At 40.3% G+C, this 25,774-nt stretch overlaps 2 protein-coding genes across 5 annotated transcripts; one reads left to right on the top strand and one right to left on the bottom strand.

Annotated features, from left to right (window-relative positions):
• Positions 1 to 2,659: 2,659 nt before the first annotated feature.
• CCDC32 (coiled-coil domain containing 32) lies at positions 2,660 to 10,475 on the bottom strand. 3 transcript variants are annotated; one of them, XM_039843885.1, is made up of 5 exons: positions 10,329 to 10,475; positions 8,595 to 8,850; positions 5,994 to 6,150; positions 3,505 to 3,624; positions 2,660 to 3,326 (listed from the first exon to the last, which is right to left on the bottom strand). In XM_039843885.1, the coding sequence occupies exons 2-5, from the start codon at positions 8,836 to 8,838 to the stop codon at positions 3,188 to 3,190; spliced, it is 660 nt and encodes a 219-aa protein (XP_039699819.1). In that variant the 5' UTR covers positions 8,839 to 8,850; positions 10,329 to 10,475; the 3' UTR covers positions 2,660 to 3,187. The 3 variants fall into 3 exon arrangements, with proteins under 3 accessions (XP_039699819.1, XP_039699820.1, XP_039699821.1); XM_039843886.1 differs by having other exon boundaries at positions 10,325 to 10,408; XM_039843887.1 differs by lacking the exon at positions 3,505 to 3,624.
• A 3,860-nt stretch (positions 10,476 to 14,335) lies between these two features.
• Positions 14,336 to 19,951, top strand: RPUSD2 (RNA pseudouridine synthase domain containing 2). Of its 2 annotated transcripts, none has more exons than XM_039843884.1 (3): positions 14,336 to 14,750; positions 16,285 to 16,581; positions 17,256 to 19,951. In XM_039843884.1, exons 1-3 carry the CDS (start codon positions 14,370 to 14,372, stop codon positions 17,988 to 17,990), a joined length of 1,413 nt encoding a protein of 470 aa, XP_039699818.1. In that variant the 5' UTR covers positions 14,336 to 14,369; the 3' UTR covers positions 17,991 to 19,951. The 2 variants fall into 2 exon arrangements, with proteins under 2 accessions (XP_039699818.1, XP_039699817.1); XM_039843883.1 differs by having other exon boundaries at positions 14,336 to 14,996.
• The last annotated feature ends 5,823 nt before the right edge of the window (positions 19,952 to 25,774 follow it).

Raw genomic sequence — 25,774 nt, 5'->3', positions numbered from 1 at the left:
CATTTCTGGGACTTTTCTCTTCCTCCATGCTCTAGCCCCCTATTCTAACTGCTATTCATTTTTCTGGACTCAGCTTCCCTAACACAACCTCTCCCCTGCCTCCCACTCTGACTGGCCTACGGCTCTCCTATCTCCTTCCCATATGTTTTCAAAATACCCTGTGCTTACATCTAGGCTCTCCGCACTCGTGATTACGGTACTACTTAGCTGGGCCATTTCTCTCTCATCACCATTCCATATGAGAGGATGTAGTTTTGTTTTTTATACACCACCATGCACAGTGCCTGAAGTGTGGCAGGGGCTCAACAAATATTGGTTAGATGAAGGAATCTGTGCCTTAAAAACCCACTTCTGGGTTCAAGTAAACAGCCCTCCCACAAACCTAAGATTGCTATGGCACTGTCCTGTCTTGACTCATAACTGAAGTAGAACAAAAGCTAGTTGGATAGTTTGGAATTTCCAGGAAAATATTGACTGTTTCATGTGACTGGAGCTGTTCCCAGCCTTGGGGACTCATTCCAAGGCGGGGCAAGGGAGTGGCTCCAGATTGTCTTCCCTCTCCCAGCAATAATCCTTGTGGGCAGGCCTGTCTGGGAGGGACACACCTCAGGAACAGCTGGTGGCATGTTTGTTCATTTGCTGTGCCTATATATCCAGAGCCTATTTCTGGAGCAGGTTCTGGACACAAGCCTGTGTCATTACAGCACTAATTTGCCAAGCCCTGAGTGATGAGTTCATGTGCCCGAGGAGAACAGTGGCAGTCACTTAGCTTATCTCCCTGGCTCCAACCCAGCCTTCTCTGGGTATACCAGGTCATTACTGCTTTGCCCCTATTGGTAATTACCCTTCCCTGGTTCTAAGGTTCAGCACTAAATATTGCTCCATTTGTTCTGACTTTGTCTGTTTCACTAAGGACATGAGGAAGGAAGAAAGTTAAGGGTGCTAAGAAAGGCTCTCTCAACTCATAAATTCTGCTGATTTGAGGAAGTCCTAACTAGAGTTCCTTGGGAGTTTCCAGGGTCAAAGGAAACAAACAGATCAGTATTTTTGGCCAATACTATTTTTCCTATGGTTGGTCCAATTTCTGAAAGGGAACTGGAACACAAAGAGGTCATTTGACTTATTTATGATCACACAGTAAGCCACAAGACAGATAAAGATAGCACCCAAGACTCTTGGTTTCAAATTTAGTGCAACTTGAATAGCCTAAGGTAAATCTATATTAATAAGTTAGCTATGGAAACTAAAATCAAATTTGTTTTTGGTAAATGGAGTTTCACCTTTTTTTAGAGCCATCACTTAAGATGTCACCTCTAAACTAATTAAGAAACGATAGTTACCATTTATTAGACTCTCTTCTGTGGAAAACTGTCTCTATTTGAAAGAGTTAAGTGAGAAGGTAGCTGGAGATCTGGGGCCTTCCCCTCATACCTCATCGAGGTTTTCATGTGGGGCTAAAGCCTTTCAGTCGTACAATTCCTTTTTGGTTTCTCTAAATCAGTTCCCCACCTTCTCATACTGAAATTTGTTTCTTAGGTAGAAGATGCAAAGTTGAGAAAAGGCAAAGGTAGACTCTTGCCTGAATTACAGAAACATTATTTTCTGTTACTGAAACATTCCTTAACCATGTTATGATCAGCTGCTCTTTGGGTGAGTGTTTTGGACCTTATTGCTTTTATTTCTTAAATTATTGTTATAGAGGAAGAATAATTTTTTTATCATGCCGGGAGAAGAAACATCTTAGTCTTGTCTTTTTAAACCTATCCATCCAGCCGAAGGCCATCAGATGGCCCTGTAGGAAGAGTGAGGTCTGGCACCTGAACCCCAAGCAGAGATGCCAGCTTGCAAGCTCGGACCAGGACCAGATTATTGACAGTGTCTGGCTTCCTCAAAGTGTCTGAGGGAACACAGAGGCCCACTCTCTATGTCAAAGGTATCCTACTAATAAAAAGAAGTAAGAATAAAGCTAACACCATTAGTCAGTGGGGAAAAAAAAGAAAATATATCTGGAAATTACAACAAAAATATTCATCTAATTAAGCAAGGATATGGAATCACCTAGTTGGTTCTCATCTTTTCATACAAAGCAAATACTTGATTTCAAAATGAGCAAATGTTCTCTGAAATATTTTATGGCCACCCTGCTCATCATTAGGGACTTGGAATCTATTACTCAGGAAGAAGATCCATGGAGCTGCAACCTCAGAATGGTACCCTCAGAGCATACGTTAAAAAAGAGGAGGCTGGCAAAAGTTACCAGCTCCCCCGAATTGGCATGCATTTGTTTTTACCATCCCCACTGCCTGGGAGCATCTCTCTGGGAGGAATCAGGTCAATAGTGCCACACACAGTTGTTCTGATGGGAAAAATCTTATACAGACAACATAAACTGAAGAACACCATAAACAAGGAGGAAAGCACAGGCTCAGCCAGGAGAGCTGCTACAAGGAGCAAACAGGGACCTATTCGGCAGTGGTGTCAAATACCAACACTATATTTGCAAGTCTAATTTGGAACTTAGCTCTTTTTAAGTGCAGGAAGAAGTTAGGAGAGAAACCACGTGGAAGAAAAAATATACACACGGAAACACCCACCTTTTCACACTTCTTTTGTTCGTTTTCCCCACAAGGAACAAATCGGAGGAAAGACACATCCAAGCTCTTTTCTTAAAGTTCCTATGTTTATTACGCACTGTTAGAAAAGCCCCAGGTGGGGCTTGGATTCAAGGAGGCAGAATTCACTCTCGGTCTCACTCATCCCTGACAATTTACCAAGAGAATGCTTGGAACACAGGCAGGAACATCCAGAAAAGGCAAGAAAAAAATATGGCTCACTTAACTTATACATTATACACAAGGACATCAGCTTCTCCAAATATATTTACACTTGGGTCCTTCACTAGATTCTTAGCAGGCTTCTCACCTGCAGCAGCAGAGCTCAGGCAAACTGTGAGACATACAGGAAAGCAGTATTTTGATCCAGCATGCACTGTGTCTGTCCCTTTATCCAAGAGAGTCACACATGCCAGCCCCAAAGAGTCCTCAGGGGCCTGCAGCTGTTTGCTTTGTGGAGCGGAAGGTTGAGCTTTTCCCTCTCTAGATGTCTCCTTGCTGCCGCTGCCGAGCTCTCCACTGTTCGTTCCCTCTGGACCCGAAGCAGCTGCTCAGAGTGTGTGTGTGTGTGTAATTTATTGTTCCGCTACCGCTGGCTCGTCCCCAGACACTGACTTCTCAACCTGTGACTCTGGAGGAATCAGATACTGGACTTCCTCTGTACTGATGGCTACTTTATCTGGCTGGAGCCACCTCTTGAAATGTTCCAAGGTGCTAGGAAAGAGCAAGAGAAAAGGGTGGCTGCATCAGACTTCCAAGATTATCCCAGTTACTCAATATGCCTTCCCACCCACCACCAATTTCTTCCTACAATTGTTTTTCACTAACAGGGGGAGAATGGTGTTACTCCTCTAACAGCTGTGCATCCTGGCAGCCCCCAGGCATAATTTACCCCCTAGTGGGCACTTTGGCTATAAGCAGTATCAGGCCCCCTTCAAATGCAGAGTCTCTGAAGGCTTGATGAGAATAGCTGAAAAGCTTATTCCCCAGTCCTGTCTTTTTTTCCTTAAAACTAAAGAAGAGAGAAATTGTCAAGGAGAGGAAACATTCAAATAAATACCAAATTATGAGCAAGGCAGAAACCTAAGCATCTTGAAATCTTATACCTGAAGCAATCTGAGATTCAATTATGCTTAGTTGCACAGAGGGCAATTTTTTTTTTGTTTGTTTGTGGGCTTTTGTTTGTTTAGTTCATCTCATAGCAAGCCCTCAAGATGGAAACATCTGAGCAATTAGTAATTCCCCACAAAGGAAATGCCACTATGCCAGAGGGCCCTTTTTTGTTTGGATCTGTGGGGAAGGGAAGTATTCCCTTCCTCACTTCCTTAAGTACACCTGATCCTCGCTCTAAAGCTATTAGACATCCAGGGTAAAATATAAATGACTGGAAATAATGTAAACTTCATTCTATGCTCTTCAGTAGCACAAAGTCTTAAGCCAAGAAATAAAGCCATAACCGGCAGATTTTTGACACCTGTCAGTGTATGGGGGAATCATGGTGTCCTCAGTTGGATTTCTCAGCTCAATACTCCCTTGCCAAAAGCAGACTGAGGAGGGTCTTCACATATGTGAAGAACCACACAATTCCACTACAGAATGGCCTGTTTAAAACATAAACTTTGAAGTTTGAAAACAAATGCATATCTACTGTTTCCTGGCACTTGTTTTGATCAATGATCCAAAGAAGCATTCCCACAGATGTAGGCTTAGGGGAACAAGTATCCACAGCTCAGGGGACTCAGGTGCTACAGGGGCATTTAATCTTCATCTGTCGCACTTTTCATAGAATTGTTTCAATTATTTCTATAGAGAAAGGAAAACGACATTATTTTAGGTATGGATAAATATAAAGAAATGTTAACTGGAGGCTTGATGCTGATCTGATTTCAGTTAAAAAGAATTCCTGGGCAGGAGAAAGTTTTGTCTTCTCAGAGAGGAGAGAAATATTCAAGGGTAGAGAGAATATGATATAGAGAATACGGTGGGTCAGTAATCTGTGCATCTTCAAGTCTTCTGTGTTCGGGGCAGTTTAAGGCTCAACGTGCTTGGGCCTTTAGATACAGAAAGAGCAAAACTTATATTATTTTCTGAGCCCTGAGAAGGTAGCTGGCCTGACCTCAGATGCCACACTGATTTCTGAAGGATCTTGGGAAATGCTGATTTAGTATTTTAGATATTGTAAGTGAAAGTACTTTGCAAGTTAAAAAATAAAACATCATACTGTCTGTCCATGATTTCAGCAGTAGCACCTTCATCTGACACCATGAGACTCTCAAAATCAATGATAATGATATGTTGCAAACTTAGGTTAAGTCATATTCCCCTAAGACCTTTTGTTAAAATTCAGGTTTCCACTCCCTTCACTGATCTATAAATAATTTCTTACTAAACTTTAAAATTCTGCTAGGAAGAATAATATTAATAATAGCTACCACTTCTATAGCACTTAACATGTGTCAGGCACTGTTCTTAGCACTTTATACATAGTAAATCATTACCCTCATAACAACCTTATGAGGTAAGAGCTACTACTCCCACTTTAGAGAGAAAGAGACTGAGGCACACACAGGTTACTTACCCAAGAACCTACAACCAATAAATGCCAGAGCTGTTTTCCCAGTGTCAAGCATTATCATGTTCTTTGTTGCAGAATGCCCTCTCTCCTTTCTGCATCTGGCCCACCTACAGGTTCTGTTTAAGTCCTGCCTCCTTCCCTGGCACAACACCAGAGCCTATAGGGAGCTCAATGGCCCCTCAACACTCAAAGCATTTTCTGTCAACTTCCACTCATCTGGCTCTTCTCTTATGCTGTCTGGTATTGCCAGGTATGTCTTTATATACATATTTGTCATCTCACTCTAACTAGATCTGGGGACCAAGAAAAGGATCTAAAACTTCCTTACATCTCCCCTCCACCTCACAGCGATAGCCCCATGACACCAAGCACAGTGCCTACATGCAGCAGATGCTTAAGAAATTCATTTATTTAGTCTACATAGATTAGAGGGGCGACAATATGACAGAAACTCAATAAGGCAATGGAGAGTCAGAAGCAGGAAGACATAGCTCCAGTTGTTGATGACTACTTTCTCAAGTGCATTATGTACTTAAAATGAAAACAATGGTTTATCGGTTTATCCTCAACTATGTCCAAGATGTAGCTGTATGTTTGCCTTTGGCAAAAATACCTGTTCTCAGAAATCTGCTGCTGGACTAAGAGCAAATAGAGCAAATTTACAAAGGATGGTTTTAGCTCAGAAAAGCTGATATTGATATCAAATAATATCTCAACTCAGATGTAACTCTCCCTGAATTCTTTAGAAAAACAGAAATGCCCTCAGTGAAAGACTGTCACCTGGAACTGGACTGGGAATCAATTACCTCTCATCAGAATCAAGTCCATCCACGAAGAACTCTGACGCTAGCTTCTCCTGGAGGAATCGATCCCAGCATTCCTTCTTGGCTTGGGCCAGGGTTCGAAGCATGTCCTTAGAGGTTAATTCCTGATTTAAACCTTTGATTCTTCTCAGTTTCTTCTCTAAAGAGTTTAACAAGGAAAGTAAGTATGAAATTAAATCTAAAATATAAAATGCCAACTTAAAAATTCACTGGTGAGTATATCCACACTCTCTAAAAGAGCTCATTTTTAAAAAAAGATAAAGGGAAATGTACATTTTTCTTTTTCCTTCGCAATTTCTTCACTTTACATTGGATCAAATAAATCTTTAACCCCAGAAAAGGGAAAAGCCATACGTTCTCATAAATAAATAAATGGCATGTTTTCTTTGAAATCACAGAAGCCCAGCAGGTATCTCTCTAAGGAATGCTTGCTTTCCCTGGCTTGACATGTGTATACTACTGTCTTTGTCTTTTTTAAACTCCTTCAAAACGGTTTTTTTGCTACAGTGACACGAAGTGGTTTCCAAACCTCATAAAAAAGAATTAGAGAAAATGATGAGAGATCAAATGGTTCATTAGACACTAAAATTGACTTGATGAGAACTCAGTAATAAGAAACCTTTAAGATTTCTATGATTAAATTCTTGATTAAAGAGAAGGAATCTCCCAACATTTTTTAAAGTTGCTCAACTCATGGCCTAGATGTTGGAGCCTAATAAAAACAAACATCTTGTAATCTTTTTGAGAGTGGTCCATATGGCTTCCTGATGATAGATGTTTAATTACTCTTATTTGCATTTTAAGTTTAACTGTTGAACAAATATCCCCTTTTGAAGAATACAAGAAAGGGTATCTTAATTCTGCCTTAATTTAGTCTTGCCTTCAACTATAATAAATGGGTAAATGACAATTTTCTTGAAAGAGAGAGGTAGACATCAAGCCTAGAACTTTATGATTTGCAATTCTGTTTTCCTTTCTAAGCTAGCATTCTCTGATTAAAACAGTAAATACCTTTTGTTGCCGGGTTACCACCAAGAGCTCACCCATGTAAAACAGCTGCAGTTGATAAATGTTAAGTATTTAAGAAATTTTCCTCCTTGAGGATGTGAAAGGATTATGTATATCTTATGCTGAAATGGCTACGTTTTTTAATTGTTGATCCTGGTGAATTCTCTTTGATATAGGTTTATTCGGCAATAAAAACAATCTTTTTATTGTCTGACCTTAGGTGTTAAGGTGGAAGGTACTCTTTTGGGCTAAAAGTCTTCCTTTTTCTGAGTGTGCTAAGTCCCTGAACAAGTGTGATCTAAGTTGGGCACGCAGAAACAGTTATTGCATACTCCAAACCTGCCTGTCATTGTCTCCCAGGCTCTGCCATAGGCACCAGAAATGGCTCTAATTTTTCTCAGAGACAGAAATTTTAATCATCTTCTTAAATGATTTTAGAAAAGATCAGGAGAATTTTAACTTTCTGAACCAATCAAAATCATCATTGAATCCATGAAAGCTTCTTATAACCCCTGGGCACAGAGCACTAACAAGCCAAAAGATCTAATTCTTCAGCTTTCTCAGAATGTTGCTTCTTTTCCTCATCATTATTAAACAGATGTTCTGACTACCACAAAAAACAGTTGTCAACCTCCTCAGCCATGACTGCAAATATTACTATCCTCTCTTTGGTGGCTTCCCAACAAATCTGACATTACAGCCTCATCTTTCTCATTATCCATCATTCCACCTATGTTTTTTTCATATATTTTTCTTCCAGTACATCATTAACAAAATTTCTTTTGTTTTTCCAAGATATTTAGCAATCATATAAACTCTGACTCTTTTTTCTATCCTTCCTCAAAAGCTTCTTCTTCCTGAATTGCCTTTCCTTCCTCAAATAATTATTCCCAGGTTTGGTATGACACATAGATGGATCTCATGAATGTTTAATAATAAAAAGATATCACAGTTTTAAAAACTGCAATCACTGCCCTACACTGATATTTCTCTTTCCCCTAGCATGGGACAATCTGAATCTCTATCCTGTGTTTGGAGTCTCTCTAAATACTTACACTTAAGGCCACAGGACAAGACAGTGAAGATATGTTCAGAAAATATTTTAAAAAAACAAAATGGCTAACGAGACAGAACAAAGTTTATGCCAACATCCTCCTATTCTAACAATCTAATATAATAGTTTTCAATTTGTAGCATCAGAAATCCACGTGTAGCTCTGGGGCCATGACCTTTTCTTTCAGGATGGCATAAGGCTTGATATTTTTGAGTTATTTGAATATATGAGCCACCAACAGTAGGCAAGAGGGTCTATAGAATGTCAAGAAATAAAATGGAATTTAGATAAAACAGAGTCAGGAGGTGAAAAGGACTGTTTTAAGGGGTATATAAGTAAAAGGGGATTCTTCCCAATAACCAACCTGAAACATCCCCTAAATTACACCTGACGGATACATGTTGTGAGGACAAAAGAAAAAACTAAGAATAGAAAACCAGGTTTAGTGTAAAATAACTTCAAGCTTCCTTAAAACCACCAGCTTCTGATTTAAAATATTTTTTAAAAGCCACCAAACTTACCTAGAGATGCTAAATACACTTCTGAATCCTGTAAGGGAGCCCAAGGCTTTAGAGCTACCTGAGCAGCAAAGTCTGGGGCCTCCCCCTGGCTTGTGCCTGGAGGGTAAGAATCCATAAATGAGTCTGAAAAGGCATTGTTGGCACCATCCTCTTGGTCAGGATTTGGCAGACAGGAACAGATTTCAGCCCAAAGATCCAGGCCAGATTTTGTGGCTGTAGAATCAATGCTCTCAAACATTTTCATTTGGGATTTGAGCTGAAAAAGAGAAGTTCAAGTGAGCAAGAACTGGCTTTAAAAATATAGTATAAGGATGTAGTGCTCGGATATTTGTTTACTCAATGAAGAAAGGTAATAGGCTTTTAAGAAGTTTCTTTTAACAAACTTAAAATGCCTTCTGTTAGGTTTCTGTGTTACAGATAAAAAGATGACAAAAGGTAATTAGGTTCCTCTTCTGGCTCTGCACTCAAGTTGTTTTCATAATGAAATTTGTCTTTAAAAATGAAATGTCTACAAGCCAGACACAAAAGGACAAATATTGAATGATTCTACTTATGTGAGCTATTTAGTATGGTCAAATTCATAGAGAGAGAAAATAGGATCTTGGTTGCCAGGAGTTCTATTGTTTAATGGGTACAGTGAGTTTGAGAAGTTCTAGAAATGGATGGTGGTGATGATTGCACAGCAATGTGAATATCACTGAACTATACATCGAAAAAGTTTAAATGGTAAGCTTTATGATATGTATGTTTTAAATCTCTCTCATACACACACACACAGACACATACACGAATTTCTACCACACTTCCAGTGAAGACAATCATCCTGTACTTCTCTGCAAAAATCTAACAAATTCAACTACTCTATTCTCAGCCAATTAAATTGTTTTCAATAGGGCACAGACTAAAGGTTTTGCACAGTTCCATACACACAAGGATAATAAAAGTGCTACTTGGTGAAAACTGTCTCTCAGAGAATACTGTCATATACAAAAACCCATGTGCACATCATAAGTAGAAGCTGGGCTATATACCTCATGTTCATATTTTAATAAACATTGATAGACATTTTCATCATTTTATAGATGAAGAATCTGAGGATCAGAAGAGTAACTTGTCAATGGCACATTAATGATATGTGGTGAATCTTTGATTGGAAACCATACCTGTGCCGCTCCAAAATCCATGTTTTTATCCAATCCACTCTGCCTGTTTGGGAATATACTGAAAGTAGCCCGAGCAGAAGTAGGTGGTAAAGGCTACCCATAGAGCCAGAGGGCTTTCATAACTATCTAGTCTTATAGCATGGGTTGATACAGTCTCTCAGGAGGGACCTCTGAGATAAGAAAGTCTGCCTGCGGAAAGGTCTGAATAATTCCAGGAGAGCCCAGCTAGCGAAAGGTCCCGGAAGTAAAACGGACAGATATGTCACGGCATCCAAGGATAAACTAATGCCAGGGACCACAATGAACACCCACTGCCGTCCAGAAATCGTTTGAACGCACCTAAACCAAAACTCTGCTCATACCGGAGCCCCGGTTCCCCCTTCCTCCCTAGGAGGTCCAGAACAGCGCAGGGAACCCTGGCATCCAGACCCCTGGGCCTCAATCACTCTGGCTTCAAGGACTGGCTGGGAGGGATGAGTCAAGCTCCGAGGCCGCTCTGTGGTGTCTCGACATGGGGCCGGAGCCGGGGACACAAAACGCTTGGTACCTCTCCTCTCCCCTCCTCACCTACCGCAACAGCTGGCCCAGCAGCCCGCAAACGCTCAGTTCAGTTCTCTCTCTGGCAGCCCGGAAGAAATAGGGGGCGGAGTCTCCGAGTGACTGATCCTGGAAGCTGTCCAACCACCGCCCGATCTGGAGATGTTCTGTGCGTCTATAGGTTGAGTGGAGCTCAGCTGGGTGAGGAAATGCGGAGCTGAGTGCAAGGAAGCGGTGGGCGGGCCTGTTGTTGCCGAGAAACGGTGGAGTCATGTGCCCTTGGTTCCAATTTTTCCCTGGAGCCAGGTTGATTCCCCTTATTGCTGTGTGTTCTAGCCGCGCGGACGGTACTCTGCACCCATTACCTGCTCGGATTGGGAAGCCCGGTTTTGAAGGCCTTTGACTTTTCTTGGTTCCCTGAGCAAGTTCTTCTCAGTAATTCTCTGGGCATGTGTTTGTCTTCAAAAATTTCAGCTCTTAGAGCACTTCTGCTGATGGAGAGGGAGGCGACTTCTTACTGTCACTGGAGACCAATGTCCCATTCAACAATAAAGGCCAAGTTCCTGCTGTGTTCTAGTCATTGTATTAAGTGGGAATTCAGGACAGACAGACTTGGTATGGGTCCCAGAGGTCTTTACAGCTCAGTGTAGGAGGGTGCACCATGGGGCAGACAAGTTTACAAATAACAGAAAATAGTTATAAAGGAGATGACGAAGTGTGGCCGGAGTACATAAAGGAGAGGGTGGTCATGGAAAGTGTGTGTCAGAAACACTTTTTTTCAAGGAGACAACTTTGATATCCTTTAGGAGCTATCAGTTCACTGAGATGCATCCCCTCCTCACCCCTACAGCTCCAATTTGCAGGGCAGAGTACTCTCTCCTAAAAAACAGGTGCCAAAAGACATCAGCCAACCATCTGTAGAAGTAACTTAGCTAATTATAAAGATGTGTCCAAAGCCAATCAATGTGGCTTTGGAAGCAATAACTACCACCATGTGAAAGGGAGCTACAAGGTACTCTGTTGCTCACATTGCTAACCATTCTTAGAATATGCAAGCAGAAGGAAGTGAAAAGCAAGGAGGTTAGAAAACAAAGGAGCAAATAATAAGCAAGATTTTGACAGTGCTTATTCACAGGGAATAAATGGGGAGTCTCACCATGAGGGATCCTCAGAGACCTCCAGCTACCACCTGACTAACAACATGAATCTGGCAGCATCTGATTCATAGAAAAAGGCACTGTCATAGGTTTATAGGTGCTTCATCAAGCTACTCCAAGGCTTCTTGACTCACTTATACCCTTTTCTCTTGCTCACCAAACAAACTATTTCAAATATCTTGTTAACAGAATGAGGGTACTTTTAAAATATCTGTTAAATATCTTGATACCGGGATGAGGGTACCTTCCACATTGGGCACAAATAATTGCTAGTATGAAATGGAATACATTTTATAACTTAAAGTTACAGTTGTAAAGTAACAAATTGGCATCCTAGTGATTCACCCATGCCCTCTGAATTTAATTAGTGTTTGCTGAAAAATCCAAACCAGATCCTGGACTTTTACAGCTGAAACCATAAGCCATGATGATGTCCTCTTCTCTAATGACTGCTCAGAGTAGGAATCCACATGAAGGCAGTCAGCATCCCTCTATTTTGGACTCTGCCTTAACAGCAGTGTGATTAGCACAAATATGTTTTTTATTTGTATCCTAGACCAGCCTCTCCTTCACTGAGATCAGGAACCATGTCTTTCCTGATAAATATATCTTACCTTTGTATCTCCAGAGTCAAGCAATGCCTGGCAAATGTTCAAAATTTACTTAGTGTGTGAATGTTTGAAGTAGAGTCCTCATGGTCAAGAATGACACTGAACTGGAGCTAGCCCTTGTAATTGCCTCTACACTCCCTCTGTGTTGCAACCAGGGTAATTCTTTTGGAATGAAGATCAAATCATATCACACACACATATACCCTAAGAACTCTGATGATTTCCCATTAGTCTTTTTTCCCCCAGCTTTATTGAAATATAATTGACAGTTGCTCATATTTACATTGTACAATTCAAAGAGTTTTTTTCAATTGGCATATATTTCAGTTATACAGCATAGCAATCAGAGATCTACATAACTCACAAAGCAATCACCCCACTAAGTCTATTACCCATCTTCCTTCTTACGTATTTATTACATTAGTAACCATCTTCCCCATGCTGCACTCTACATCTCCATGTCTATTCTACAACTATCCATTGGTACTTGCCCTTTTTTGCTGTCCCTTCTCACCCATTACTCTTAAAATGCTTAAATTCCTATCATAGTAAGTTAGTTGGAGTTCTTAGTTCAAATAATATAACTCATTCTAGCCAGTTTAAGCAGTAAGAGGAATTGATTAAAGCTGCCCTGTCCAATAGAACTTTCTGTAATGATAGAAATGTTCTGTATCTGAGTCGTCCAATAAGGTAGCGACTAGCTTAATGTGGCTATTGAGCACTTGAAATGCAACTTGTGCAACTGAAGAACTAAAATTTAAATTTTATGTCATTTTAATTAATTTAAATTTAAATAGCCACACGTGGCTACCCTATTGTACAGCTCAGGATTAAAGAATATTTAGTAGTACAGAGAGTCTCAAGATGGGCCAGAGAGTCAGGCTGGGGAATCTATAGAGTCAGGAACAGTGTCTAAACCGTGCTGAGAAACTGCTCAGGGAACACCCCACTGCCACTGAACATAGACACTGTAGCTGGCATTGCTGACTGGGCACTGGATACAAGAACCTCCTCCACTGTTAGCCTCCCAAATCGATGCCTCCAATGCTATCTTGTCAGGCATGGATGCCTACTTCCTCTGCTGTGTACCTCTGTACCAAAGGCTCTGCCCAATCAGAAGAGCTCAGGTGAAACACCAATGTCCAAGCTGCAAGGGAGGCTGGGAAGGCCAGTTCCTGGCTTCCGCCTCTTGAAGGAAGTACTTATTATATGAGAAATTCCTCACACAGAAGAAGAGTGTTGGAAAGATGCTGAATGTCCAAATGTCTGCTCTCTGTGGTCTATACCAATACTTCTCAAACTAATATGCAGACAAATCATCTGAAGATCTTATTAAAATGCAAATTCTCATTGAGGAGGTCGAGAAGGAAGGAGAAACAAGATTCCGCAGTTCCAACAAGTTGCCAGGTGTTGCGCATGTTGCTAATTCAGACTACATTTTGAGTAGCAAGGCTTCATACAATCCCACAAGGACTCCCTCTCTAGATCTCTTTGGTATCTCTCTCCTTCTCTGTGCTTCAGACACATTCTGAACACCATTTTTTTTTTTTAAATAACAACTTTATTAAAATATACTTCCCATACCATACAATTCACCTTTTTGTCATGTGCTGGTTCTCAGAGGCTTTGGCTTCTTCTGATTTCCATCTTTTTCCGAGCCTGTTCTCCAAATCTCTTGTGAACTCTATGAGGTACTAATATTCTTTTCTTAATTCCCTCTGTGATGAAGTTAACCAGAGTTGGTTTCAGTATTTTGCATTTAAGAGCTCTGATAAGTATATCTTCTGATCCACTTGCAATTTTAATCTTAGGCCAGAGGCATATGGGAAGCAATGGGAGGTCTCTATAATCTTTCTTATGCTGTTAGGGGGAAAGGCAGGTGCAAAAAACATTGCTTCTGGGGTGTGTGTATTTTAAAATACTCATATAACAGCTTTATTGAGATATTAGTCACATAATGTAATATTCTTTTAAAGTATAAAACACTGCTTAAATATTCTTAGCATATTCAGAGTTTAGCAGTCTGTTTTGTTCTGTTTTAAATGTTTATTTTAAATTTAGAGTGTTTTCTTTCAAATAAAGTTCCTTGCAAGAGTTTTTCCAGAGCAAGGAAGTTTCAGCATATCTATAAGAAATCAACGCTCTTGGTGAGTCTTCTTCACAGCCTCTCAACAAGCCATTCAACTCACTTCCTCATTGCCTCACTCCCACTCTCTTCACAGTCCCCGCCTCAGCACTGGGCCTCACTGATTGGCTGGTGCCAGTGACGTCTTCAGATCGCGACCCAGGAGCGATGGCCGCCCGATTATGTGGCTAGGTGGCCGCTGGTGGCTCCCGTTTCTTGTGCAGGGGTGCTTCAATCTCCGGTCCCTTAGTTTTGCCAGGGTTTGGGGTGGCCGTAGGGGCCCAATGGAGGAAACGCTCTCGACTGGGGCTGAGGCAGCAAGCGAGGTGAGGGCTCCGGCTCAGCAAAACGGAGACGCGGGTGGCGATGCGAAGGGTGAGCGGCCGCCAGTGTGCCCCACGCCGGCGGTCCAGGAAGTGGAGCTGGCCCCTAGGGACAGAGAGCAGGCCACAGGGAACGAGGAGCTGGCCACGGCTGCAGCGCCGAGCCCAGGCAAGCGGAAGAAGCTGCGGGGCACAACCAGGGAGCGCGTGGTGCCACCGCCGAAGAAGCGGCGGGCAGGGGTGAGCTTCGGCGATGAGCACTTTGCAGAGACCAGCTACTACTTCGAGGGAGGCCTGCGCAAAGTGCAGCCCTATTACTTTGACTTTCGGACCTACTGCAAAGGCCGCTGGGTGGGCCACAGCTTGCTGCACGTCTTCAGCACCGAGTTCCGAGCCCAGCCCCTGGCCTACTACGAGGCCGCGGTCCGCGCGGGGCGCCTCCACCTCAACGAGGAGCCCGTACAGGACCTCAGCATTGTGCTCAAGGTGGACTCCTGATGGGACTGGCCGAAAGGGTCGAGGAAAGGGGGCACGGTTTTTTTTCAGAGCTGGTAGGGCATAGATACTGGAGTAAAATCGGGGTAATTCAGGAGCTTTCTCGCTTTCTCTTGGTACAATCTTTTAGCTTTCTTCTCCCACCCGGTTTCTGCAAGTAGCTTCAGTGCTTCAAAACTCACCCCTCCATCTAAGCGGCTTCCTTGTTTCCAAGGGACAGAAATTGGAATTCTTATGGCTTATTTTATACAGTGTCTTGTGGCACATGCCAGTGTGACAGTGTATAAAATAAGCCATAAAAATTGATCATTGATCACTTTTTACCTCACATCGTGTACAAATAGTATAATAGAGGCTATCATTTATGTCTCCTTAGTTTGTGCTGGGCACAGAGTTAAGCATTTTTAAGTACTTTAACATTTAACGACAGCCTTATGGGATAGTTATTGCCACCTCTCATTTTGCCTGTGAGGAAACTAAGATAAACTTCACAGAAATAAGGCAACAGCATCACCTCCAAAGCCTGTGTTCTTATGACTACTACTTAAATTATTAATCTTAGACTCTGATATGATAGAATTGTGAACTGTCAGGGATGAAGACCAGAGTTGTCTAGCTCAGTGCTTTGATCTTTCTATAAAATTTCTTCACAACTAAGAGGTACCAGACACTCCTGTGAGTAATACTGGCTCACTAGGTCGTGAGGGAAGACAAAGTGATTTCAGCATTTGGGGAATAGATAGTTTGAATCCCCTCTCTCATCTCAATTTTGAAAAACACAGGTCTGGTCTAATCCTCACACTTTACAGATGAGGAAACTGAGGCCCTGAGACGTCAAGTGGCTTGCAGTGAGCCTGTGGACAATCCAGTTCTAGAACTCGGATTTCTGGACTTAATGTGATGTTGTTTGTTTGAAGTCATGAAAAGTGATGATTTAAGAAAGTTTTCTCCCACCATTTTAGAAAAATTTACTTTTTAAATATAACATTGTAGAGAAAATACAAATAAGCAAAATCAAAAAGCATTTATAATCTCATCACCCAGAAATATCACCATTAACATTTTGTATATATCCTAGTTCTTTTTCAATGCCTGCTACTGCCTGGGTGTCTGTATATTTACAGAATGAGAATACACTATGCATACCGCTTTTTCTGTGTAAGGAAATACTGTAACCATTCTTCCCATGTCAAATAACAGGGGAATCTGTGTGTGTAGTTGACTGATTACAGGTTGTTGGCCCTTGGGATGACCGATTGATTGCCTGTATCATTGGCAGGACAATGACTTCTTGCGGAACACAGTACACAGGCATGAGCCACCAGTTACAGCAGAGCCTATCCGTCTGCTGGCTGAGAATGAAGATGTAGTGGTTGTAGACAAGCCTTCCTCCATTCCTGTCCACCCGTGTGGCCGCTTCCGACACAACACAGTCATCTTCATCCTGGGCAAGGAGCACCAACTCAAGGAGCTACACCCATTGCATCGGCTTGACCGCCTTACCTCGGGGGTCCTCATGTTTGCCAAGACAGCATCCGTCTCAGAGAGAATTCATGAACAGGTTCGAGACCGGCAGGTGGGTCTCATTTATGTCTCATGCAGGTGACTTCCTGGGCTCACAAATGCTATGTGTCAAAAGGACATCACCAAGTTATATCTGAAGCGGGCCTTCATGTTTATCTGGCCAAGCTTCCTACCTTCAGAGAGGTCAACACCTAATGTGCCGAAGACAGGTTATTATCTCTTAATGTTTTGAGAGATTTTTAGAGATGGCATACTCTGCCTCTCTTTATAATTTGCTCTCTTAAAGTTTTTAACTACTGACAGGCTGAGCGAGGTTTTTAAGGTTGTAGGGAGAGCATATTGGTAGAAAGATTATGGATGAAATCCGAAGAGTCTTGGGTAGAAGAGTTAAATGGTAGTGACTGTGGTCTTGAGACTTGTAATTCTCAATTTCATTGTGATACATTTACTGAGTTCTTACTGTATACCAGGCTAAATACCAAGTACATTAAAGCCTAACGCAATTCAACAGCCCTGTGAGATAAATGCTTTCCTAATCTCACATTTTCTAGAGAAGTTAATAGGATTTAAAGAGGCTAAGTAATGTACCCAGAATCATGAAACTGGCAAATGGTGGAGCTGGGATTTGAATCCTCTTCTGTCTGGCACTGATGCATTCTCATCACTTGCAGAGGGCCTGGGCTTCATGAGTTTGTGCTGAATTTCTCCCTCTTCCCTCCTTTGTAGCTAGAGAAGGAGTACGTATGCCGGGTGGAAGGGGAGTTCCCCGCTGAGGAAGTGACCTGCAAGGAACCCATCTTGGTAGTATCTTACAAGGTTGGGGTGTGCCGTGTAGACACTCGGGGCAAGCCCTGTGAGACAGTGTTTCAAAGACTGAGTTACAACGGCCACTCCAGTGTGGTGAGGTGCCGGCCACTCACAGGCCGCACCCACCAGATCCGAGTCCACCTCCAGTTCCTGGGCCACCCCATCCTCAATGACCCCATCTATAACTCAGTGGCCTGGGGCCCCTCACGGGGCCGGGGTGGCCACATTCCCAAGACAGATGAGGAACTGCTTCGGGACCTTGTGGCAGAGCATCAGGCCAAACAGAGCCTGGATGTGCTAGATCTCTGTGAAAGTGACCTATCTCCAGGACTCAAAAACTCTACAGTTTCCTCTTCAGAGCTGGGCAAGGACTGCCTAGAAGACTTGGCTGCATCCACCCAAAAGATGGATGGAGTAGTTGAGACAGCATCTCAGGATCTGAACACAATGGCCTTGGCACCAGGAAATGCAGCTGAAACAGATGTTATCAATCAAGAGATAGACCCCCTCTGTGCAGAATGCCGGCTGGTGCGACAGGACCCCTTGCCCCAGGACCTTGTGATGTTTCTGCATGCCCTGCGCTATAAAGGGCCAGGCTTTGAGTACTTTTCACCCATGCCTACCTGGGCACAGGATGACTGGCAAGAAGACTGAAAGCTGTGGCCAATGGAAAGATTGCTTCTTTGGTTGGAAGAGGCCATGGGGAAGGAACTGACCTCATGGTCTGGTTCTTAGGGTTTCTATAGGAGTGAGGTTGGGCTCTTAAAGGACCTGCTTATACTTTCTACCTCTTTCCTTCTTCTCCTTCAACCTAGAGTTTGAGGACTTTTTGGTTCATAAATATATTCCTTTTTGTTATCCCTGGAATGTCTGGTTTTCCTACTGCTGCTGCTTTTTATTATTGAGATAAATTCACATAATATGATAATTAACCAAATTAATGTATACAATTTAGTGACATTTAGCACATTCACAGTGTTGGGCAACCATTATCTCTTTTCTAATTTCAAAATATCTTCATCACTTAAAAGGAAACCCATATCCATTAAACAGTCACTCTCCATTTCCCCTTCCTCCTAGCTCATGTCACCATTAATCTATTTTCTGTCTCAATGGATTTGCCTATTCTGGACCTTTCATATAAGTGACATTTTGCCACTGTCTTCTTTTGTTTAGCATAATGTTTTCAAGGTTCGTCCAATTTACATCATGCATCAGTCCTCATTTCTTTTTTATAGCTGAATAATATTCCATTTTATGGGTATTGTACATTTGTGTATCTATTTGTCAGTTAATGAACATTTGGGTTGTTTCCACCTGCTGTTTACATTTGTATACAAATTTTTGTTTGAATATTTTTTTCAGTTCTTTAGAGTATGCACCAAGGAGTGAAATTGCTGAGTCATATGGTAATTCTATGTTTAACTTTTTGAGGAGTCATGAAACTTTTCCACAGTGGCTGAGCTATTTTATATTCCCACCAACAACACACTAGGTTTCTAATTTTTCCACATCCTCACCAATACTTATTTTCTGTTTTGATTATAGTCTAGTGGAAGTAAAATGTTATCTTGTGATTTTCATTTGCATTTCCCTATTAACTAATAATGTTTATCATCTTTGCATGTGCTTGTTGTCTATATATCTTCTTTGGAGGAATGTCTATTTGAGATTTTTGCCCATTTTTGAATTAGGTTGTTTGCCTTTTTGAGTTAGAAGTTTTTTATTTTGGATACGAGATCAATTAGATATATGATTTGCAAATATTTTCTTCCATTTTGTAAGTTGTCTGTATATTTTATTGATAGTGTGCTGTCATTCACAAAAGTTTTAGTGTACATTCAGTATTGTTAACTACACACAATATTGTTTGTACAGCAGAGCTCTAGAACTTAATCATCTTGCATAACTGAAACCTTATACCTGTAGAATAGCAATTCCCATTTACTCTTGCTCCCAACCCAATATCACCATTCTACTCTCTGCTTCTTTGTGTTCGACTTTATTAGATACCTGAAGAGAAAAACTTATTTTCCTTTACTTGCTATTTACAAAATACTCTATACTTCAAATGTGTGGAGGTTTCCCCACACCAAGCAATTCTCTGAGACCAGGTAGGTGTCCTACAGTTTAACTCAATTCTGACACTATCTACCTGAAGATAGCATCAGATTCCACAAATTAAGGGGTCAGTTTCTCAAGACTGCCCTCACCTCACATGCTAATCTCAAGTCCGAGTTGTCACCTGTGCTTCTGGCCAACTATACATTGGAGTTTCCCACAACCTTCTCCTTAGGTTCAAAACCACATTTGCTGGAATGGCTCACAGAACTCAGGAAAATAATTTACTTGCTAAATTACTGGTTTATCATAAAGGATTTTGAAGAATACAAAGGAATGGCCAGATGAGATATCCTGAGGGAGGGGTCCCTAGTACAGGTGCTTCTGATACCGTAGGGCTCAGAGTATGCCACCTCTTGGGCACATGGATGCCTTCTTGTTCAACCTAGAAGCTCTCCTAACCTAGTCATTTGTGTATCTTTGGTGAGACATCTATTCGGATCTTTTGCCCATTGGGTTGTTTGGGGTGTTTTTTGCTCTAGAGTTGGAATTCCTTATATTTTTTAGTATTAACCCCTTTCAGATATATGACTTGCAGATATTCCATTTCATAGGCTGCCTTTCACTCTTGTTAATTGTTTCCTTTGCTGTGCAGAAGCTTTTTAGTTTGATGTAGTTCTACTTGTCTGTTTATGCTTTTGTTGCCTGTGCTTTTGACAAATTTTAATTTCGATGCAATTCACTTTATTTTTTCTTTTATTGATTGTGCTTTTAGTATTCTATCTGAGAATCCTTTGGTAAACCCAAGGTCATAAAGATTAACCTTTATGTTTTCTTTTTGATGCTGTTTTAAACTGAATTGTTTTCTTAATTTCATGTTTGGATTATCTATTGCTAATATATAGAATTATAGCTGATTTTGGGGTTGATTTTGTATCCTGCAACTTTGCTGAATTTATTAGCTTAATAGTTTTGTGTGTGTCTTTGTGTGTGCATGTGTGTGTGTTTCATGTCATCTGCAAAGAGAGATAATTTTACTTCTTGCCCTCTAAACCCTCTGTGTACTCAATTATTTTCCTTTCATTTGAAGCTTGTCCATATTTTTAAAACTGCAACATTTTTATCAGTCATTAACTACATCAGAACAATTAAGAACTGCCTAGTAAGTTGAACATGTACATAACCAATGATTCCACTTCTAGCTCTATACTTAGAGAAACACATGCACATGTACCCTAGGAGACAGGTACAAGAACATTCACAGCAGCATTCTTATAATAGGAAAAAACTGGAGACCACCATCCATAAAAGAATAGATACTTAATTTTCTTTTCAGATATTTGTATACTAAGCAGCAGTGAAAAATGAATGAACTACCTGGATAAAACAGTGTTGAATGAAAGAAATCATGGATGAATAAATATAATATGATTCCATTTATATAAAATTGAAAAAATATTTTTTAGGGATATATATGTGCATATTTGCTAAGAAAGGCAAGAAGATAATTAACAAAATTCAGTAAAGTGGTTATCTCTAATCGGAAACCAACAGGGAGGGGCACATAGGAAGCTTCAAAGGCACTGGTATTGTTCTGTTCTTAAGCTGGGACATATATGTGGCATTGGTTTTTATCATTGTTCTTTTAAACTATGTATATAATATATATGTATGTATTATATCGTGCAATATCTTTCAAGATAAAAAATTTTTAATAAAAAATGTTGTAAATCTCTTTTTTGTAACCTTTGGATATGTAACTCTCCTCTTTTAGTCACCCACCGCACACAACTCCTTAAGTCTATTTGACCTCCATGCAGCTGGGTCGGGTACCATTCCAAGTGCCTCGATCGTGCGTCATTTTCATCAGGGATGGAAAGCAAACATATGTTTGGTATTTTGGAGACTATAATGATAAGCAATATATAATAATTTGCAAATGTGACTGACCACTTTAATATGTCTTAGCAGATTCAAATACTGCTTCTTTATCATAAAAGAACTAAGATTTAAAAGCAGCTTATGGCCAAAAATAAATAAAGCAACTTATAGTTTTGGTATTGTAGATATGGCATGCTCTCAGATACACAGAGAGGTCACAAGATTCTTGAAAATACTCTAATAATTTAAGTAAATAGTAAGTGATGCAATTTTTCCATTTCTTTTTTCTTATAAACTTTTCAACATTCTAAATGAAGTTAAGGTAGGCCAAGAATTTTTAAAGAATAACGTATCTTGCCCTAAATGCTAAATCATCCAAAATCAGAATTGAGGCAAATGTAGAGATTAAGAATTTTACAATACAAGGAATGACAAAGATTGCCAGCAAACCACCAGAAGCTAGGGAAGAGATATGAAACAGGTTCACCCTCACAGCCTTCAAATGGAACCAATCCCATTGACACCTTGATCTAGGACTTCCAGTTGCCAGAATTATGGGACCATTTCTGTTGTTTAAGCCAAAAAAAATTTTTTTTTAAGTCCTGCATCCTGAGCTAAAATAAAGACTGCCTCTGTTACTTGCTAGGTTGTACCAAAAAGTGATTACTGACAATCATTGAAAGGAGAGTTGATTGGGAGTGATACTTTCAGTGAGTACACAGAAACCATTCTCAAGGAGTTATTTCAATATTTTAAAAGCTAAATATATATGTCTATAGGTGTGTGTATATATATTTTTAGATGCCAAATTTCTGTCATTCAAGACTTTAAAAATCAGAATTTTAATTCCATAGCTATATTTGCTATCAACAGAAAGTTGATCATTGAGATGACTTGGACTTTCAATGGTCTGTTTTTGTCACTCCATATGTTGTCAAAGTTCATGCAGCCTTCATTTGTCCATCAGTATCGCCTAAGCATTTACTAAAGGAATTTGATTTAGAACTGATAAATATAAATCAATATGTTCAAATAACAATATTCGAGATTCAAAATTTTTACAAAAGCCAGAGGGGAAAAAGTGCTCAGAGTCAATGACTTTTTATTTAGCCCAAAGAGAAATATGAAAAATGTACTACTTTATAGGTATCATAATCAAAAAAGGATTATTGTTTCTGTTTCTAACCATGAAACCACCAGTCATGTCCTCAGGTCTTGCCTTCATCTGTTAACTTCACCCTATTCCATAGAGTTGGGTTCAACCTTGCTTTACTTCATTCTGGAGATTTCAAAGGAAAAAATTATTTTGAAATTTGAAATGTGGGGCATTGCTCCTCCTAAATATGATGAGAAGGAATGGTGTAATCGTTGCTTGCTAACTATCCATAGCTTTCTCAGCAGAAGATTCAAAACATGGAATATCATAAGTGTTACTCCCCATTTCCCACAGTAGTTGGCATTTATTCACTTTGTCTTTCCTAAGCAAGGTTACTATCAAACGGATTTGTTTTTGCTCTATTGATCTTCAATATGAAAAACTTCATTTTTAGCTCACTAGAAGCTGTTATAGCAAGGTGGATGTTTTCACATGATAGCATGTAGCTCAGGGAATGATTTGAGCCAAGGGAAATGTTTCTTGCAGACTCAGAGAATAATGCCTGTCTTGCATTCTTGAACGTCTCAAGGTCTTGTCATGATTGTTTTCACAGAGATAGTTCTTCATTGGGACCATACTTCCTAATGGTGAGAAGCAGAAGTTACTTTTGTCATCTGCCTCTCAAAATCAATCTTTGCAAATCTTGCAGCCTGGCGTCTGTTTTGTTTTTTGTTTTGTTTTGTTTGCAAAAGTTAAGAAATGAACTCAAACCAAAAAAAGAAAAAAAAAAAGAAAATTCATTGATTTCAAAGCTTCCTTCAGAGCTATATCATATAAAGGCTGCTGACACTTAAGGGCCTGCCTGGATGCAAATAATCACCAACTAAATACTGGACAGTTCTTCCCAGAGCACCTCATTCTCTAGGCAAAATGAGTCTTCCTAAAGCTGTACTTGGAGAATGAAGAACCATTCCCTGGCACTGAAGTGATAAGAGAGCTAGAATATCTTGGTAATGCACTTGACTATGTAATGGGTCTTTCTCCCATGGCCTTCTAGAAGTTGAAGGCGTGAAGAAGGATCCTTAACGATAGGACTTATGAAGAAGAACCTGGTGTTGATGGAGAATGGTTTCTTCAGCTGTCATTTGTTGACAAATCTGAGAGAGTAATGAGGATCTTTCCAAATGAAGCAGCCATTCTGTAGAACTGTCTTGTCCATCGTGCAGTTGCAGCTGCTCCAGTAGATGGCGACTCTCTTAGTGCTTTATAAATTTATTTTCTATTACTGATCCGAGTATTTTTTTTTTCCCCCTGGGCTTTTAAATAATCTGGCGTGTTATTGATTCTTTTTTGGTTCTCTTGGAAAAGGGTAAAAACAGTTCTTACAGATCAAGAGGTCATAGAAGTGCAAAAAATACACTCTTAACAAGTCTTACTGAAATTTCATAGGAAAGAAACCATAAATGAACTAAGCATGAAAACAAGTACAGAACTGAGGAATGGAATAGTGAGCTTACACTCAAATTTTCTTATTTTTTTTCTAGACACTTCCAGTGTTTTGTATTTTCAGAACTTCTATGGCTGAAGATTTTCCATTTACTTTTTATTTGAAGAGACTTGACACATTGATAGACCTTATCAATTTTCCATAGGAAAGTCATCACTGCAAGAAGCAGGTAAAACTCAGAAAAATGATGCAGACTTACTAGTGTAAGCACTAGTGGGCAATTTAAATATTGCAGCACTAATGGGCAATTTAAATACTGTCTGGCAAGTTCTGGGAGAAACCCAAGAAGCTACAGGAGCATCTTGGAGGGGTGCAAAGCCCCTGAAACAAGAGAGAGCACAGGGGCTAACTAAAAGAAATCTAAGCTTCAGGATTCAGGGCTAGACAAGGCCTGTTGATGGGATGACATCTAAACTGAGATCTGAAGGTGCCTGTTCCAAGGAGAGGAGTAAGGACAGCATCTGCAAAGGTCTTGTGGGCGTGAGAGCAAGGCCTAGTTCAAGGAAAGCTTAAGATCAGTGTCTTGAAGGTGCTTTAGAAAAGTCTGACAGGGGATCTTAACCTTTTTTGTGACATAGACCCTTTTGGCAGTCTGGCAAGGCTTATGGGTCTCTTCTTAGAATATTGTTTTAAAATGCATAAAATTAAATTTATTGGATTACAAAGGCAACCAATTATGTTAGAGTACGGTTATCAAAATATTTTTTAAATCTTTAAGATAGTTCTAATAACTACCATTATTTTGAAGTAGTGATGAGCATAAAGCAAAAACAATAACATGATATAAAAATCTCCATAATTTCTATTGGTGACAAAATCACAAGTAAGGTTAATATTACTGTACTCTGTTGCTTATGTTTATTAAAAGAAATGCTTTCGGTTAGAGATTAGTGAAAATAAAGATGCAATTTTTCTCCTCAACCAACTAATCAATTGAATTCTATCCATGGTCCTTTGAGAGTGTATGGAATTCGGAGAGGAAACCTTCCAACAACAGGGTGGTGAATGGATTGGAAAGCAAGGCTGAAGGCAGGTGTTGGAGTGACCCTCGGCCCAAGGAGGTATCAATATTCCCAAGGGATTTGGATTTAAGAGGGATGAGTCAGTGGAGCCAGTTTAGCAAGGACTACTGCCTTCCACCCTCTGTGCCACAAACTTAGCTGAAGCACCTGCCAAGCGTCAGGTTCTGGGGTACCATGCTGGTGCTCAGAGAATGTGTAAACCATTACCACAAGGGATTGATGAGCCCTTGTTTACTAATAATCTCCAGCACAGTATAAAATAGTGGTTAGGAGACACGAGAGTTGGACAGACATGGGTTACACTGCCCTTTCTGCAATTACATAAGCTGTCTAACTTTGAGCAAATTTATCTTCCATTGTTCTCATCTGAAAAACGGAGTAATAAAAATGTCTATCATGATCACAGAGTTATAGTGAGTTGAAGTGATGTAATTCATTAGGTACCTGTAGATAAATATTGGATAAGCGAAGGTTGTTGAATGTGAGTTGAAATGAATCTGCCTGACGACCTTTCAAGAGAGGAATCTATTTTTTTGCTTCCTGTGCCTCCCTCACTGCTTAAACCCGAAAGAGGTTTTAACACTTTCTTTTCCTCTGGGAAGGTAGCCATGTTTCAGGTCTTAAGTCTCTGGCTACTAGATATGTACTACCAAGGTTATATCTTTTGTCAGCATCTTTTTAGTTTCCCTGTGTATATTTTTCTTGAGCACCTGCAACCTACTGGGGACTGGAAGAGAATCCTGAAATGAACAGTGTCACGAGGTGGCTTTTGAAATGAAATCGGGTATTTCGTAGTAAGGACAAGTAGTAAGAACTCTAGCTTAAGAGTCCACAGTAATTGAAGCCTCTTGATCAGGATCTAGTTAATTAA

Source organism: Pteropus medius, unplaced genomic scaffold (genome assembly GCF_902729225.1).
Source record: "Pteropus medius unplaced genomic scaffold, Ma_sr-lr_union100, whole genome shotgun sequence".
In the NCBI taxonomy this organism is placed as follows: domain Eukaryota; kingdom Metazoa; phylum Chordata; class Mammalia; order Chiroptera; family Pteropodidae; genus Pteropus; species Pteropus medius.
Note: the sequence above shows the minus strand (reverse complement) of the source record. Positions and strands in the feature narration are given on the sequence as shown.

What these genes read in the sequence shown, in the direction of transcription:
- CCDC32 (XM_039843885.1), bottom strand. Translation starts at nt 8,838, where the DNA reads ATGAAAATGTTTGAGAGCATTGATTCTACAGCCACAAAATCTGGCCTG. An exon ending in GGACTTGATTCTGATGAGAG is followed by an intron (nt 3,625 to 5,993) that starts GTAATTGATTCC and finishes TCTCTTCTTTAG; the next exon opens with TTTTAAGGAAAAAAAGACAG. An exon ending in GCCAAAGTGCCCACTAGGGG is followed by an intron (nt 3,327 to 3,504) that starts GTAAATTATGCC and finishes GCTCTTTCCTAG; the next exon opens with CACCTTGGAACATTTCAAGA.
- RPUSD2 (XM_039843883.1), top strand. Translation starts at nt 14,370, where the DNA reads ATGTGGCTAGGTGGCCGCTGGTGGCTCCCGTTTCTTGTGCAGGGGTGC. An exon ending in ACCTCAGCATTGTGCTCAAG is followed by an intron (nt 14,997 to 16,284) that starts GTGGACTCCTGA and finishes TATCATTGGCAG; the next exon opens with GACAATGACTTCTTGCGGAA. An exon ending in AACAGGTTCGAGACCGGCAG is followed by an intron (nt 16,582 to 17,255) that starts GTGGGTCTCATT and finishes CCTCCTTTGTAG; the next exon opens with CTAGAGAAGGAGTACGTATG.